Source organism: Podarcis cretensis, assembly GCF_951804945.1.
Source record: "Podarcis cretensis genome assembly, chromosome: 4".
Classification (NCBI taxonomy): Eukaryota; Metazoa; Chordata; class Lepidosauria; order Squamata; family Lacertidae; genus Podarcis; species Podarcis cretensis.
In genome coordinates this window covers 67,406,820-67,423,186 of record NC_137173.1, presented here as the reverse complement: position 1 = coordinate 67,423,186, position 16,367 = coordinate 67,406,820, and the positions used below count along the sequence as shown (strand labels likewise).

At 41.1% G+C, this 16,367-nt stretch overlaps 1 protein-coding gene across 1 annotated transcript in view; it reads left to right on the top strand.

The window, feature by feature from the left end:
* Positions 1–2,305: 2,305 nt before the first annotated feature.
* Positions 2,306–16,367, top strand: part of REPS2 (RALBP1 associated Eps domain containing 2) — a 75,993-nt gene continuing 61,931 nt past the window's right edge. The window contains exon 1 of the mRNA XM_079972682.1: positions 2,306–6,670. Coding sequence (XP_079828808.1) covers positions 6,434–6,670 — 237 coding nt within the window. The 5' untranslated portion in view covers positions 2,306–6,433. The remainder of the gene's footprint in view (positions 6,671–16,367) is intronic.

Genomic DNA, 16,367 nt, shown 5'->3' with positions numbered 1-16,367 from the left:
TCTCTACATTAATGTGCAGCTGGTGGTTTGGAAATACCTGTTTTGCTAAGTGACCTTATGAGAAAGCATCCCAATCACACTACTGTTAGGCATGCCTGAGAGGAGATATGATAGCCATCTTCAAATATCCCAAGGGCTGTCACATGGAAGAGGGAACATGTTTGTTTTCTCCTGCTCTGGAGGGCTGAACTCGAAACAATGGCTTCAAGTTTCTGACTAAATGTTCGAAAAAAACTTCCTGACCGTAAGAGCTGTTCAGCAGTGGAAGCAGAGGTTGGATGGCCATCTGTCATGGATGTTTTAGCTAAGATTCCTGCAGTGCTGGGGGTTGGACTAGATGACCCTTGGGTCCCTTACAACTCTTAAGATTCTGTGTCATGAAAGAGCTACAAAGTCTTGACAGTTAGGGACAGCTCTTCCACAAGAAGCATGACCTTGCTTCACATTGTTCTAGTTCAAGGGAAAAAAAGGTAAATTCTATGGTAAGGTAAAGATAAATGACCCCTGGAAAGTTAAATCCAGTCAAAGGTGACTATGGAAACATTAGCAAATAGTGTCTTCCGTCAATTGAAAACCCAGAAAGTGTCAAGTGTGTTGTCTTCTGTTTTCCTTTCATGATGAAAGGTGCGAGGTAATCTCTCTGGGCTTGTGGGGTCTACGCACTGGGTTTTCATAGTTAAAAACATAAGAGGCTGCTGGATCAGGACAATGACCCATCTAGCCAAGCATCCTGTTCTCACAGTGGCCGACCAGAGGCCTGTCGGAAGTTTGCAAGCAGAATTTGAGCACAAAAGCACTCCAGCTTCCTGTGGTAGCAACTGATATTACTGCCTCCAACTGCGGAGTAGCCATCAATAGCCCTCACCTCCATGAATTTGTCTAATCCTCTTAAAGCCATATGTAGGGTAGTTGAATTCACCCATTACTCTAATATCTCCTCTTTTGGGTGTTTCCTTAATTTCATTCTTCATTTCAAGATCTCCCTGAGCATTTTGATCAAGGGGATGATAGCATGCTGCTAGTACAAAATGGTTAAATTACCCACAATGATTATGTGGGGAAGGTTGCCCCTTTGGGGATTTCTAGCTTGCTAGACTCCAAGCTTTCTTTGACATACAAAGTTCAAAGCTGACACCTTGAAATAGATGATCTGGCTGACCAGAGAATTATGCTACGTAGGGGGAAATGGGTTTGATCCTATGTCTTTTCCCCAGGCACAGGAGTTGAGCATGGGAGAACAGTCAGTTAACTCAGTAGCTTGCTGGTGCTTTGGAATCCGAAATATTCTTACTTGAAGGCATTTCAGCTATTTCCCTAGCTCTGCTATAAGTGTTTTGCTAAGTGAAGACGAATTGGGCAGTTCAAGTACCCTTGAACCAGGATTATAATGCTAAATTTTGTTAATCTCTATTGTTAATCCATCAGTTTCCTCTAGTTCTTTAAAATGAACAAATCTATTGCACAAAAACAAGTTTCTTTTTGTACTGGATTAATTCATTATCTTTTGTTTCTTCAATTATTTTCTCAAAATGCCATTCTAATAGAACTGAAAGCACTAGAAAAAAATTGCCACGTTTTAAAAAAGACATTACATTTGTTAACTAATAACCTATATTTTAGAGAGACATTTTTAATAATTGGGTGGTTGTTTTAAAAAATGACTTCTCTACTTGAAAAGTCTCCTTTTGTGGATTTATATTCAGTGGTTCTCAAGGGGCAGAAAACCTCAGTATTAAAGTCTCAGGCGAGAAGAATGCTATCAGGTTTACATTACTGTCTGAAGAACTTTAAATATACAAAGTTTCTTCCTTCTGCTTTGCCTGCATGTTGATCAGTATTTAGGTATAGTATGCACAAATATGAGGGCATTCAGTTGTTATATTTCAGCTGGTGAGTAGGCGTTAAATCCTGCTGCTTTGACTGCACATGCCAGTTCCTTTTGCAGAACCAGCAGGAGCAGCCAACACAGAATTGAACTCCACCCATCAACCAAATTGCCCAGTGATGTCAGCCAATGGACAAGGTTTGGGGGAAATGGCCTCACTGGCTGCATTGGATCCACTGGTAGGCCAACATTGGCCCATGGGCTGTAGGTTTCCCACCCGATTTACACATATGATAAAATAAATCCACACTCTTTCCATGTTAGAGCAGAGCATGAAGGTTGTGAAACAAGCTCCACAAGGCTCATTAACTGCTTTATGCCTTACATAAATATATATCACTGACCATTCAGAAAGGGATTTGAAGAATGGAGCAAATATGAAGGAATGTCTCTTGTTCTCAGGCACTGTTTACTTATTAAATTCTTATATATGAGAAGTATAGTAAATTCCAAGCATACTTTGAACCATAATGAGGCATAATGTACCTTAGCCTGCCTCCTTGTTTTTATTGTTTTTCATATCTTCATAATAGGTCGTCCTTGGAAGCAAGGGTCAGGTGTCCTCCCAGAGATGCAGTAACATTCTTTGCATTATTCACTTACACATCAGGAAATTCACCAAGAATTAACAAAGGCAGTTGATGCTATAATCACTTTCACTCAGGAAGCTGTCCATCCAGAACCAACTACTGTATAGACTTTTAAGTTATATGAACTGCTGCTCCCAACCTCCCTTTCAAACTTGACTAGGGTAATATGGAAATGAAGCCAAGTGGTTTAAATAATTTAAGAATTTGTGTACGGCTGCTTTATCGGCTGGTGCTGTTCCAAAGTCAAATATTCTGCAAGATCTGGTTCCCTGGAAATTATTTCTGCCATGACATATTTATTGCTTGCAAAGTAAGGTTAGATAGAGCTTCAATAGTTTGTTTGCTTTTTGTGTTCACAAATCCTTACAGGAGGCAATACATTTTTAAATCAAAGTCTTTGCTCCCTCTTTCACATCCTGAGTTTTACATCTACTTCTAGCTGTTTTTGTTTAGCTTTAGAAGACATTTAACTATTCATCTTGAATGTAAGAGTTGGGAGAGGCAATTGCAGAACACCCACTAAAATAAAACACAGCTTGGGTGGCCTTCTGGCGGTATCCTTTTCAATGAAAGGAAAAAACAGGTGTTAAGTAACACTCTAAATAATCTTGACATGCACACTCAAGATTACGGGAAGATCAAAAGCCATTCCTTGTAAGGGAGTTGCTACAGCCCCTTGATCATTTTGGTTGACCTTAATGCACGGGTTCCAGCTCTACAATATCCTTCTTGAGATGTGGAGACCAGAACTGAACAAAATATTCTAAGTGTAGTCTCTTTCCAGATTTTCTGTAATAGCATATTAGCAGTTGTATGTTTGTTTGTTTGATTCCTTCCTTAACGATACAAAAATGGAATTCATATTATTCACAGCTGCCATATACTGGTGTGCTATCCTCCTAGTAATTGTATAAAGCAGCCATAAAGACATTCTGTTAACATCAGCAGGACCAATATGGCTCTAATCCAGTATAAAACTCACATGCTCCTTGGATGAATATTTGCATAGGAACTGCTTGCATATTTTCTATTTGTATTGAGCTTTACTTGCAAACCTAGATTTTGTTGTGCCTGGATTACCAGGTGTCTTTGCTGTACCTGCCCCTGCTTAACTATTTACCTTTTTATAGACCTATAAAAGAAACTTAGGATAGTACCCCTTTTCTAATATGTGCTTGGACAATGTGAATGTATGGGATTGAGATCATGCCATTTCCACTGTGTGAAACTGCAGGAATTATTGCAGAAAATAACAAAGCCATTGAATATACTTGGCATAGCATATTACCTTGCCATTTCATTATTCAGCGTAAGTCATCTAAAACTTGAAATAAACTCATTTTTATTATAAATGTGAAATTGATGGTCATAGTTGTAATAATTTGGAAATGGGTAATTTGGAAAGGCAACTAACTGCTGGTGACGAAGTATGACAATTTCAAAACTGGTGACTAATATGCTGCAGTGGATGACAACCTGTTGACTAAATCGAGGCTTGTATCTTCATAGAACATATGTGGTGGCCTTGAGAAAGGTTGTGGTTAGAATAAATGTAAAACACTGAAAAGTACAGTAGAAAATGTTTTTAAAATTGACTTTACATTAGCTGACAATTTAACAAGGAACAAAATCGCTAATATGAGTGCTGAGTTTATCAACTTCCTGTCAATCATTATTGACATATTTACCAGTCTTACATTTTGTGAAATTGGACTGAATAGTTTCTGGATTGTTTAGGATCTAATTTGGTGATGAACGGCTAGCTAAAAATTAACTTGTTCAAATTCATGTGTGGTGGCAATACTGGTTCACACATTTGCTCAACTATGATCTTAAAGAAAGGTCTGATAGAACTGTTTAATTTATGCATGATAGTATTCCACCAAATGTGATTCATTGCCAAATAAGACTGATTATTTTGTTTTTATGCACATTTATTAGCTGAGGTTCGAGCCATAAGCACATATTTAACTTTCTACAGCTGTGGCCATACTTAAATATGCAGTTGGCTGTGTATGTTTTCATTTGGCCTAAGGCACAAATGCCTGCAACAGAAGGTTAATAAAAGGATGCAATATCAACTTAAACATTTCCTCAGTTTTCTATACCATTGAAACTAACCCAAACACTGTTTCTCCTTACATCTTCTTTTTTCTTCTCATCTCCATTCTGATTGTCAGGTATGTGGAGAATCGAAGCATAAACAAGTATTAAAATATGTTTCATTTTATTTCTGTCTGTTAATAACTCTTCTGTAGTTCAAGAAACAATTCCTATTAAAATATAATCCTCCATCTGTTAAACTTGAATGGTTTCTTATGTCAGTAGGGTGGGTTATTTGAGGTCTACGTGTAGTAAAGGCAAAATAACATAACATACTGGGAAAATGGTCTATCCCTGCAAATCTGCCATCTTTGCAGTGGAATGCACTGCACACCCAGCAGGTTGTTTTTAAAAGGCAAACAGGAGCATAGTAGGTTTTAACCGAGAAGACAGCAGGTGTTTGTCTGAAAACTTCACTGCAGGCCATTCTCTCTTCCCTGTTATTTATTTAATAATCACTTTTCTAAAGATAGGGTTCTCTAAAGCAGTTTTCAAAGCAAGCCAAAAACTCAAAGCAACCCAATGTCATCAAACCAGTTTTAAACTGCATGTCTATTTATATCCCACTCCAAGTACCTGAGGTAGTTATGTTAACTGCAAAATCTTCTTGCCCTGTTGGTCACCTTTCCCTGGCCCACCAAAATAAAAGCTTGAGCACAAGGGTTTTTGCACTACTTCTGGAAAACCATGTTGTTCTCCAAGACCAAACTCCTGGGGGCTGATATCCCTCTGGTCTTCCCAATAAAATATGTGAGGGGGTGCCCACCCCAAATAGATAGGCATTGCCATTCAAATGGTGTGCGTGCGCCGCATCTTGTGATCGATTATGCGACGTGGGGTCTCTTTGGACCCCCCCCCCCAATATTTCATTCAAATGGGCACCCTTGCCAAGACCAGGGCTTTTTCAGGGGTACTCACCGGAACTCAGTTCCATAACCTCTCAAGTGGGTGCCATTGCTATTCTAAGAGAGAGGTGTCCCTGGTGAGTTCCGGCACCCCCTTTCTCCCCCTAGAAAAACAGCACTGGCCAAGAAGTATCCATTTTGCTAAGACTTTTACCCCACGGTCACCTGCACCCACCCTCTGAACTGGGCTTCGAGTTAAGTCTTCAGGTGAGAGGAAAGTCCACAGCTAACCCCAGGTGGCCTCTGCTGGGCACACCTTGGTGCCCAGATGCCAGAGAGATTTAAACGCTGTGGGGCTGCTTTTTTCATGGGGGGGGGGAGGGCTCTCTGCACATGCTCAGATGCGCAGCCCTACTGCGCCATTCTTCGAAGAGCAGGGCGTCAGGGTCAAGCAAGCCCGTCCCTGAGGTGGCCATGTGGGCGTCTAGCGTTTCTCCTCAGAGTGTGGCTCTCACCCCCCTCACCCCACGGAGGCGGCGTCGGCGGCGGTTGCCTCCTGCTCCAGCCCGGCGTGTGGAGGTGGAGGCTGCGGAGCGGGAACGCCGTTTTGGGCACGTGCCCTGAGGAAGCTTTTTTTCTTCCCCTTCCCTCCCCTTCCCTTTCCCGAGCAGCTGCCGCCGCCGCCGCCGCTGCTTCCCGCTCTCGGCTTTCTGAGGAAAACCTCTGAGGGAAGCAGAAGAAGAAGGCGCGAAGAAGAAGAAAGCTTCTCTCCGTCTCCCGCCGCCGCCTCCTCCTCCTCCGCCTCCCCCCTCGGGCAGCACTGCAGAGGCAGCTCCGCTCCGCACTGGGGAGGAGGAGGCGGCGGCGGGGGAGGCCGCCGCCGCCGGACGGAGGACGAGGTTCAGCCGGGGCTGCTGCAGAGGCTCCTCGCTCGCCCCTCTCGCCCGCCGCCAGGAGTTTCTCTCCCGGCCTCGGGAGTCGCGCCGCCCCCTGCCTGATTCCCCGCTGCCATGGAGCCTGGAGCAGCGGCAGCCGCCGCCGGAGCCGCGGCGCTCTTCCTGGCTGCGAGCGAGCAGCAGGGCTACTCCGAGCTGTTCTCGCTTTGCGGCGGCGGCGGCCAAGCTGCGCCCGAGGCGGGGGGACCGGCGGGAGCGACCCCAGCCGCCGCCGCCGCCGCCGCCGCCGAAGGGAGCAAAGTGGCGGAGTTGTTCCGGGCGTCGCAGCTGCCTGCCGAGACGCTTCATCAGGTAAAGTAGTAGGAGGGGCGCGCAAACACTCTCACACACACACGTGCAGAGTGTCTTCTGGGCATGTGCAGAGTGCCTTCATCCTAACTATTAGCGGGTGAGGTTTTTTCCCCCAGGTCGGAGAGTTGCACTCTGGTTGTGCCTAAAAATAGAGAGATGCTGTGACTTTCTCCCACGAGGTTGTGTGATTCGCCTGTCTGATGTGCCCCCAGCCTCATGACGAGTCCAGTTGTGCGGTTTTGGAAAAGAAGGCGATCTTCTTTCCTGCACCCCCTTTGCAAACCTTGATATGTGGTGCAAGAACACATTTCTGTTGTCTTTCTCTGTGTCAACGTTTTTTTTTTTTTTTGTTTTGGTGTTTTGTACGCTCTTGTTCTGTTTCTTCTGTCTCCTTTCGTTAGTAAGGTGCACACATGCTTTGAGTACAGGGAGTGGTGTTTAAACTGTGGCTCCTGTCAGATTGCAGAGTATAGGTAGACAAACCTTTTCAGTACAGAGTTGTAGAAAATATGGGTGCTGTTAGCTTGTAAAAGTGAACTGCTGTTTATTTTATACTCAAGAACATCTTGAGGACAGAATAAGCAAATTCACCCATTAGTTCCCATTGCCCTGTATACAGATTCTTGGTTTGATCTTTGCAAGAAGTAATCCTAATAAAACCCACACAAGAGTAGATCTCATTACAGCTCCTATCTCACTTCCGAATTGTTTTTGAATTTTGTTACCTAATGCACCTATTGGTACTTGGTGTTTGATTCCAGAATGCTGTTCATTCCGTCATGTAGTTCACATGTATTGTAACTCCTAATTTTTCACACTGGGAGTCAGATTGTAGATTGCAATGGAAGGGAGCCTTAGTTTTATGCTGTCTCATCATCCCACATCCTTTATTTCCTCTGCAAGTCTACAAAGGGAGGTGAAAACAAATGAAAACTGTAGTAACTTGCAGCTGTAAAGGCACACAGTTTGTTATTGTTTGATATATACCTCCTCCTCTACCAGCTGCAAAAATGTTGCAGCTGTCTTTATATAATAGACATTTCCTGTTGCTTTTTTTTAAAAAAATATTTTTTGGCAAGTAGTAGCCTCTGAAAATTTTGCTCCTGAGTTTAACATCGTTACTTTAAATATTAATTTAAAAATATTGCACTAACAATAGATGCTATTTCACCTTCAAGGGGCTAATATTTTTGCTAGTAGTGGAAGATAGACACTTGTGGTATGCATTTGTGTTATTTTGGGATGAATTAAAGGTTGAGATCCTTTGGGATACAAATGAAACGTTACTCATGCATACCACTCCAGTTACAAGAGTAGAAGAAGTTGAGTTTTTAGTTGCCTTTGAGAATCAAGTTGTTTGCTTGATTCAAAGAACACCAAATTCAGTAGAGAACTGTACATCCACTGCTGTTTCCACATTTTGAGACCTCCAGCCCACTGTAACCTAACTTGGAAATAATTAGAACTGTCAAAGGAAGAAAAGGAATGTGCCCAAACAGCATTTCATTTCCCCATTCCCAATCCACTGAACCAAGAGGATAAGTAGACATCAAAAAAATAAAATAAAAAAGTGGATGCAACAGACAGTGTTCTTCTGGCATCAGTCATACACAGACAACTTCTATTGATTGAAGTTGGTTTTATTTCTGATCAAGTAAGTTCAGGATTGTAGCCAAAGAGTAAAGTTTACACAAAAGCCAGTTAATGGATTCTATAGTTCTCTACCCCACCCCCACCCCACAGCAGCTGCCTTCTGCGCCCATACTGTGCAGATCCGGACATAGTCATATGTTCCTGTTCTCATTTTTGTTAGTGGATTAGAACAGAATGTTCTTGGGGATAGGGGTGGGGGTTGGAAAGGCTGATATACCCCCAGATTTATTAATGATATTTCTCAACTGGATCTACATTTCTACCCATTTCAATAGACACAACTGTATTTTAAACTGATTGCATATCTGCAACAATTTGGGCACCAACCTCCCTGGGGTTTTATTGTTTTTTGCCTGTGGAACCATGCAGTATTGATTCATTATCACAAAGCTTCTAATAGTATGTGAAAAGGTAGAGAAACACACAGACTGTAGTTCATATATAAGAATATAACTTCAAAACACTTGTTGTAAATCATATAGCAAGAAGTATTTTAAAATCTAGGTTGGGATGCAGGTAAAGCTAGCCAGGCCTTAAAGGCACTAATAATTGTCCCCTGTTTCCCTAGAAACTGTCTGTTGTTTGTTGCTTGCTGCTGTACCAATATGGGCACTTGTTACTCTTTCAAGTGGTTCTGTGTTAAGTTTTTGAGATGTCATTCTGAGATATCATTTGCGTAAAATGTTATCTATAAATTATTCCACCAAACATTGTTCCTCTGCATTGTGCTAATCACCTTTCAGGAGAGCGAATAGTGGCCCTGATCCAGTGCACAGAAATACATTTTTCCTTTGCAAACCTCTTCCTGTGGTTTATGATGTAAAGAAAAGCTTATCTTTGAACATGCCAGTTTTGGTTCTTGCATTGTTGCTTGATGTTATCTATACAGAAGTGGTAGATTTAAAAAAATCTTTCTCAGACCTAGGTAAAGAATATGGTTTGAACTAGCCGTACATAAAATCTTCATTAGTTTTTGACACTTGCAAAAATGCACAGTGCTTGTCCTAAGTCCTTTTTAAAAAATGAGAGATAAGAAGGAATGTCATTATGGGGAAAAGTTGTCACCCTTACATTGTAATGATCCTTCTAGTAGTGCAGATGGAAGCAGGTCAAATTTGAGGTATGCAGACTTGTAAAAGTTGGATGAACACTGAATACTATTGTAATTCAAGCCTCAAATGTTCTCCAGGTTAGATGAGTCCTAAAGGTTGTAGCAGGTGGCGCTGTGGGTTAAAGCCTCAGCGCCTAGGACTTGCCGATCGAAAGGTCGGCGGTTCGAATCCCTGCGGCGGGTGCGCTCCCGCTGCTCGGTCCCAGCGCCTGCCAACCTAGCAGTTCGAAAGCACCTCCGGGTGCAAGTAGATAAATAGGGACCGCTTACCAGCGGGAAGGTAAACGGCGTTTCCGTGTGCGGCTCTGGCTCTGGCTCTGGCTCTGGCCAGAGCAGCGATGTCACGCTGGCCACGTGACCCGGAAGTGTCTCCGGACAGCGCTGGCCCCTGGCCTCTTAAGTGAGATGGGCGCACAACCCCAGAGTCTGTCAAGACTGGCCCGTATGGGCAGGGGTACCTTTACCTTTACCTTTTAAAGGTTGTAGCAGTTCAGGCAGCTAGAGCACAAAGCTAGACCTGGCACCAGTAGTCAGCAAGGTCAGGTACTGGCCAAGGGCTCTAGGTGCTCAGAAGACTTCCTTACCAGCCTGTGCAAGCCATGTCATCACTCCTTTCACCACTGGGCCCCTACATAACTGTTTCAGTGGCCAGCAGCTATGAATGAGTGAAGCTTGGGTTCCATCTGTGGTTGGCTGCCCACTATCATAATGTATCTCAAATGCAATGCCCTGCATTTGAGGTACATTATAATCCTTAAAACCCTATCTATAGACCTATAGAGGGGACGGACAGCAGGCATCAGCAGGACATGCAGATGGCCCCCTGAATCCTTGTGCTAGCCCTGATGAAAGCAGTGCTTATGGAACTGAACAGCAAGGCTGGTCTCTGTTGGTTGGGTGATTTTGTAGAGTATTTGAGGGTAGCATTCTACAGTCAGTAGGTAACGTTACCCAGTTTGGGTAATAATGACTCCTATTACTTAGTACTCAACATAAAGTTAAGCTCCAGCTTTGGTAATATAGAAACTGCCATTTTTTGTTCTTTGTTTTGCTTGAGTTCTCAACCTAACAAGGAACCTGTCTGTTTCACTTAAAGCTGGAGGCAGAGCTGCTGGATGTTATATTATTAAAAATGGGGGATCAGCTACCGTCTGTTTCATAGGTGTAATTTGAAGCCTGCATAGCACCTGGTAGAGACTAATCCCTTTAAGCCTGCTATCTCCTCTTACACTCCATCATATGACTTTGACTAAAAATGCAGACTTTGTAGCTTCAACTTCAAACTGGTTTCTTTTCTCTCATGCACACAGCCATACCACTTTGCTTAACATCCAAACATCCAGCCTGATGAATAGCTCTGAAAAACTTGAAAGCTTGCCCACTATTTTGTTAATAGTGTAGATTGCCTGACAGTTGATGTTAGATTTTTTCCTTATAGACCAACATGGAGTATTGTGTTGTGTTGTGTTGGGTTGTGTTGTATTTGGCTTTTTGTGAATTAGTAGTAGTTCATTGCTTAGTGTAATACAGTACCATCTTGGGCTTTCTCAGCAACATATTAGGTTCTTTTTATGCATCTTTAAAAACATATTTGTGATAAGAAAGCTTTTCAGGTTTTTATTTTTCTGTGTAGAACATTACAGTCTTCTGTTTTTTGTTCTTAATTTTATAAGTTATGCTTAAAATGCTCAGCTATAGCATTAAGTAATTCATTGATACCACAGAATTCGGGTGTGTGTGTTAATTTATGTGGTAATCATATGAACTGCTATATATGATTTCATTATTCAACATTTCTTTTTATCAGTTTGCTCTAAGACAAACAAAACTTTCTTTTTTAACCATTAGGAAATAAATGCTTTAAAAATGTGCTAGGAATATGAGGTGACAATTTTGTATGTTAGCTTTGCTGCTGATGGCAGGAGGAAGCACCCATTTCAGGAAAAGACTTTCAACTGCATTTAATAGATAGCTTATGTATTTTGAAATAAATCTGTCAGTTGAAGTTACTGAGTGTTAAAATGTTTCCTCATTAGTACCTAGCATCTGAAGAAATCTTAGAGCTGTTTGAAATTTGCATGCAGGATACCTATGTTTAGATGCCCTGGCTTAATTTTGGAGTACAGGTGATCTTTGAGAGACTATGGTAATACGTAATCTAGTTTGAAGTCTCTGCTGTTGTCTTGCCGGGTGGTCTTTCAATGTTTTGTCATCAGAACACTGTAAGATTTTGGTAAGTTTACAGTGCAGGATTACTGTCACTATGTGGCTGTAACCATGCTATTTTTCTGGGAAAAGAGGTCCTGGAGCTCACCGTGAACTTCTCCCTTGTTCTCTTAGAATGGAAATGGTGTCTACCTGAGAGGTACTGGAGCTGAGCTCTGGTGACCTCTGCCTGAAAAAAAAAACCTTGGCTGTAACTCTGATAATGTGCATCTTTCTGCATTAGATTTTTCTTTCATTTCCTTCACCATTGCCACTCCAATCTTCAGTGAGGTTAACAAGTTTAGGGGGAAGGTTTTGTCAATTTTATGGAAACATGGCCGGCTTTTCTTTTTCTTTTAAAAAAAGTGCAATGGTGCTGTGATAAGAAATAAAAATCAAGGTTTTTCTCTTGACCTTGCCAATTTCACTGGAAAACAGAAGGGCAAGGAGATGGAGGAAGGAAATGGAAGTTTTGGAGATATCCACATTCACAGAAAAAGAGATGAACCAAGGAAGGAAACATCTGCTAATAATGTACAAAGACATACTTTTCTGACGTTCAATTCCTGACATTCAGTGCCCTTAAAAAAAATTGGGTTGTGTGTGATTGGGTTGTTCTTGTTTTTATTTTGATTATGTATTCTGTGTTTTTATGTTGTGATTTTATCCTGTGAACTTCCCTGAGACCTGCGGATATAGGGCGGTATACTAAATACATACATACATACATGCATACATACATACATAAATAAAGTTAAGGAAGGTGAGGTTAGCTGTGAAAAAAGGCCATTCCCAAACGTGTATGGAAAAATTGATGGGTGAAGGAATTGTGCTTCACATAGAATCCATCTGTTTGTGGGTGGTGTACAGTTCAGGAAAGGTGAAATTAGATTATGTATCTACTGTACTTCCTGTATGTCTATTTACAAATCTGATACAAGCATATTTTAAAACTGAATTCCTGTTTTTCACATAGGCATAACACCCACAGGAAATAGGCTTTATATTGCTTTGAATACCACTATGAAAGTGGTTTTAATTTTATCAAGTTGCTATCTCAAAGCTCTATGGAAGAAGCAATATTGAACTAAAAGTCCAAATGTCTACCATGAGGTTACATCACACTTACAAGTTTAGGACGTGATTAATCTCATGCAGCAATGAGTTAATAGCTAGTAGCTATAATTAGAAATGCAAAATTACTACAGACCATTTTTAGCCAGACAGTATTCAGATCTGAATGCTGGAGAAAATGCACATCGCAAATACATTATTTTATTATCGCCCACAGTACATGTCTCAGAATTTCATCTGAAGCATCTGAAGGTAGTGTTTTAGATGGAATGCTAACCTAATTTGATCTGATGGAACCTCTCCAGGAAACCTGAACTATGAATTTTTGTAAAGCTGTATACCTGTGGAACAAGTCTGTCACCTGCATCAACTTGATACTATCAGGTTTATGCTTGTTGGAACTTAATGAGATGCTGATACGAAATTGCTGCTCAATAGGTGGCTACTGTTGTTGTAGCAACATCACTTTCTTTTATGGCCAATCATGTGTGACCTGACTTTAAAGGGACTCCAAGTAAGTAGTGTATCTGCTGTTGTCATACTATAATCCAGGAATATAGCCTTGGAAGGACACGTGCATAATTCCTACCCAAATTTTGTGTTTGCAGTGTTATGAAACATCTGCTGAAACTATTCTAGCAAAGACATTAATAATTTTTAAAATCTTCATATGGGGAACAAGAAGTAAAAATAATGGATCATATCCAACCAGGTTTTCTTTGGAGGAGCAATTGGAATTGCTATGTTCATCAGTTTCAAAGGCTTTATTATGAGGAGGACTAACATTGGCTATAACCCTATGTTTGAAATACTGGGTTGCTAATTGATGCTAGATTCTCAGAATAGTTATTGCTGTGATGGGATGTTTGCTGGTATTTTCCTTATTCCAAACTGTACAGTGTTGTCATGGAAAATGCTCCTATACCATTATTTTCTGTGGGGATACAGCATGTTGTATAGTGAATAACTATTGGCTTAATACAGTGGATAGAGATGCCTTTTCCAACATTTGATATTGTTTTATAGTCCAACACCTAGTCCAACATCTTGATAATATTGTGAGAAATGGATGCAGGGGCTGATTTTGCTTTGTGATCTTGCTGAACAAAGGGAAGGACCATTGCCAAATAGTAGACCTCAAATCCTTGATGCCCCAGATTATCAGTTTCCCAGTAGCATGACAGATAAAGATCCTTGTCTAAGACCTTGGAGTTTTGACTTTCTTTCAGAATTAAACAATGCTGTACTAGATGGCCTAGGTTGATTCTGGGTAAGGCAGCTTTCTGTATTCATACTCCATGACCCAGATTACCTGTCGCACTAAGCCAAATGGGCAATCGTATGAAGATCACAGCCACTGCACTTCTCCTTTGTCCTTCTGTGCTGTGCTACCCAAGGGCTAAATGATAGTTTGGCTTAGCATTGCATTTGAACCTGAACTTGTTGTTTGTCAAGGCAAACCACAAGGTGTAATCAAAGTTTGCTTTTGGTCTGGGGAAGATAATCCATGAGTCCAGGCTCAGACATAATTCTAAACTAAACCTCAAGTAGCGCACCAGGCCTTTGGCTGATTAATATTCTACAGCCTTTTAAATGTGTTTGTGGGAGAGCGGGTTATTGTTATGTTTTGCTTTAGTTTTAGCTATCTATCTTGTGAACCACACTGAGAGCTTCGAATGAGGGGCGGTATATAAATTTAATTTTTTTTAAAGAATATGGTACTTGTTGTTTTTATAAACATAAACTCCCCCATGTTTAGAGTAAAGAGCTTTTATTCATGCATAGGAAAGTGTTTTATTAAGGACAATGTTTTTTAAATTTTTATTTTTTAATTTTCAAATATCCCAGGGTTCAATTATGTAACTTGTTTTTATCATGAACTACACAGACCTATATGCAAGGGCATAAATTAAACTGTATGATATAATGTCTTCACAATGTCAATAGGCACACAGTGTTGCAGTTGTAAGGACCTGTTTTTGAGCTCTTGTAATTGTGCAAATTGCAAGGGGGCATGCTTTCCCTGCCCCACGTGGTGGTGCTGGAACATAGAATTTGTGCCTTTGTCCAATCACAGTCATTAATCACATGAGCATTGAAAGCATCTGCAGTGGGCCACAATGTTTGTTCATATCTGTGAAAAATGCTGACGTGGCCCCCAGAAAATGGCATCTGCTTATATTTACAGATGGTAGCAGAAAGGTGGAAGGAATAGCAACAGCAACTAGGCTCTGTTCCAAAAACTATGAATGTAATTCTGCTTGCCCACCTGTGAGTGTGTGTGTTCTGGTTTTGTTTAATGTCGGTATGCTCCAATAAGGTTTTACCCTATTCAATGGAACCGCTGGCAAATATTGTACATCTGGGGGTTGATAAGGATGGTAAGTGCAGAACAAAAAATCTGGGGCAAAACTCCACAAAGATCAAAATGAAAATCAGGGCAAAGTATTTTCTGGAATGTAGGAGAGGGACTTAAAGCACAGTCTGTCCTGGAATGGTAACTGGCTGTTCAGAAGGAAAAAAATTGGTGATGGGTTCACGAAAACCCTTGTTCTTCCTAAGTAGCTCCAGATTTTCTATGCAGTGCCTCACTTAGAGCTGGCCCACTCCATATTGAGAGCAATATCTTTTAGCAGCAGTAATCTGTTGTAGCAAGTGGCTGGATTTTCCCTTCAATTCATAGTTTTTCAGCTCAAGTGCACATATGACAGAGCATTGAAGATTCAATTTATATTGAGAAATAAGCCATATAAGAACATAAAGGGCAGAATATGCTTTGAGGTTTTGCAATTCTGGCTCTCATTTAAAATATTTTTAAACCAGTCTCTCAAATTTTTCAGTTTTGCCCTCACAATCTTTTGATCTTTCGCTCGCACTTTTCTTAAGTCAGTCTTGAATGTGAGCTGCTATAGCATTTTGAAAGCTTGAGTTTCTTGTCCAGTTAATTATTTCCAATCTAGTTGTTCACAAACAGATGGAAGCAGGTGTGTCATGACAGAGGTGGTCAGCAGCTTAAGTGTTGAAAACTACATTGGAAATATTCATGATATCCAAGTCTATATTTGCTACATTGCAGATTAGATTTTTTTTTTTAAAAAAAAACAACTTTAAGTAGTAGAGCACCTCCTTTCCACGCAGAAGGCTCCAGATTCAGTCTCTGGCATTTGCAGATTAGACTGGGCATGGCCCTTATCTGAACCATGACTCTTGTCTCTGCACTATAATGGCACTGTTTTTAACTTCTACTACCTCTTTTGATGACATAATGTTATATAGGATTGCCATATGTCTGGAATTTCTCGGACATACCTGAAATATTGTATCCGAAAAGAGTGTCTGGGTGGAAATCAGCTAAATGCGCAGGAAAATCTGTATGGCAACCAATGTCAGCAGTGTTGATTTTGCCAATTTTCCTAAGGAAAAGCTCAACAACTTTGCCCAAAAAGCTTTTTAAAATATGGCAACGCTGTGTTATAGTCACCAGTGGTCAAACCCATCTGTAGGTGAGCATAGGATTGTGACTAAATTCAATTCCTTCTCCACTGTGGCTCTGTTGCTGCCTGCTTTTAGGGTTTGTGTAAGCATTGCACTTGTGCCATTATAAGTGTGGTGCTATGTCGTCTCCCTGATGCTGGCATATCTTTGGGCTCCACT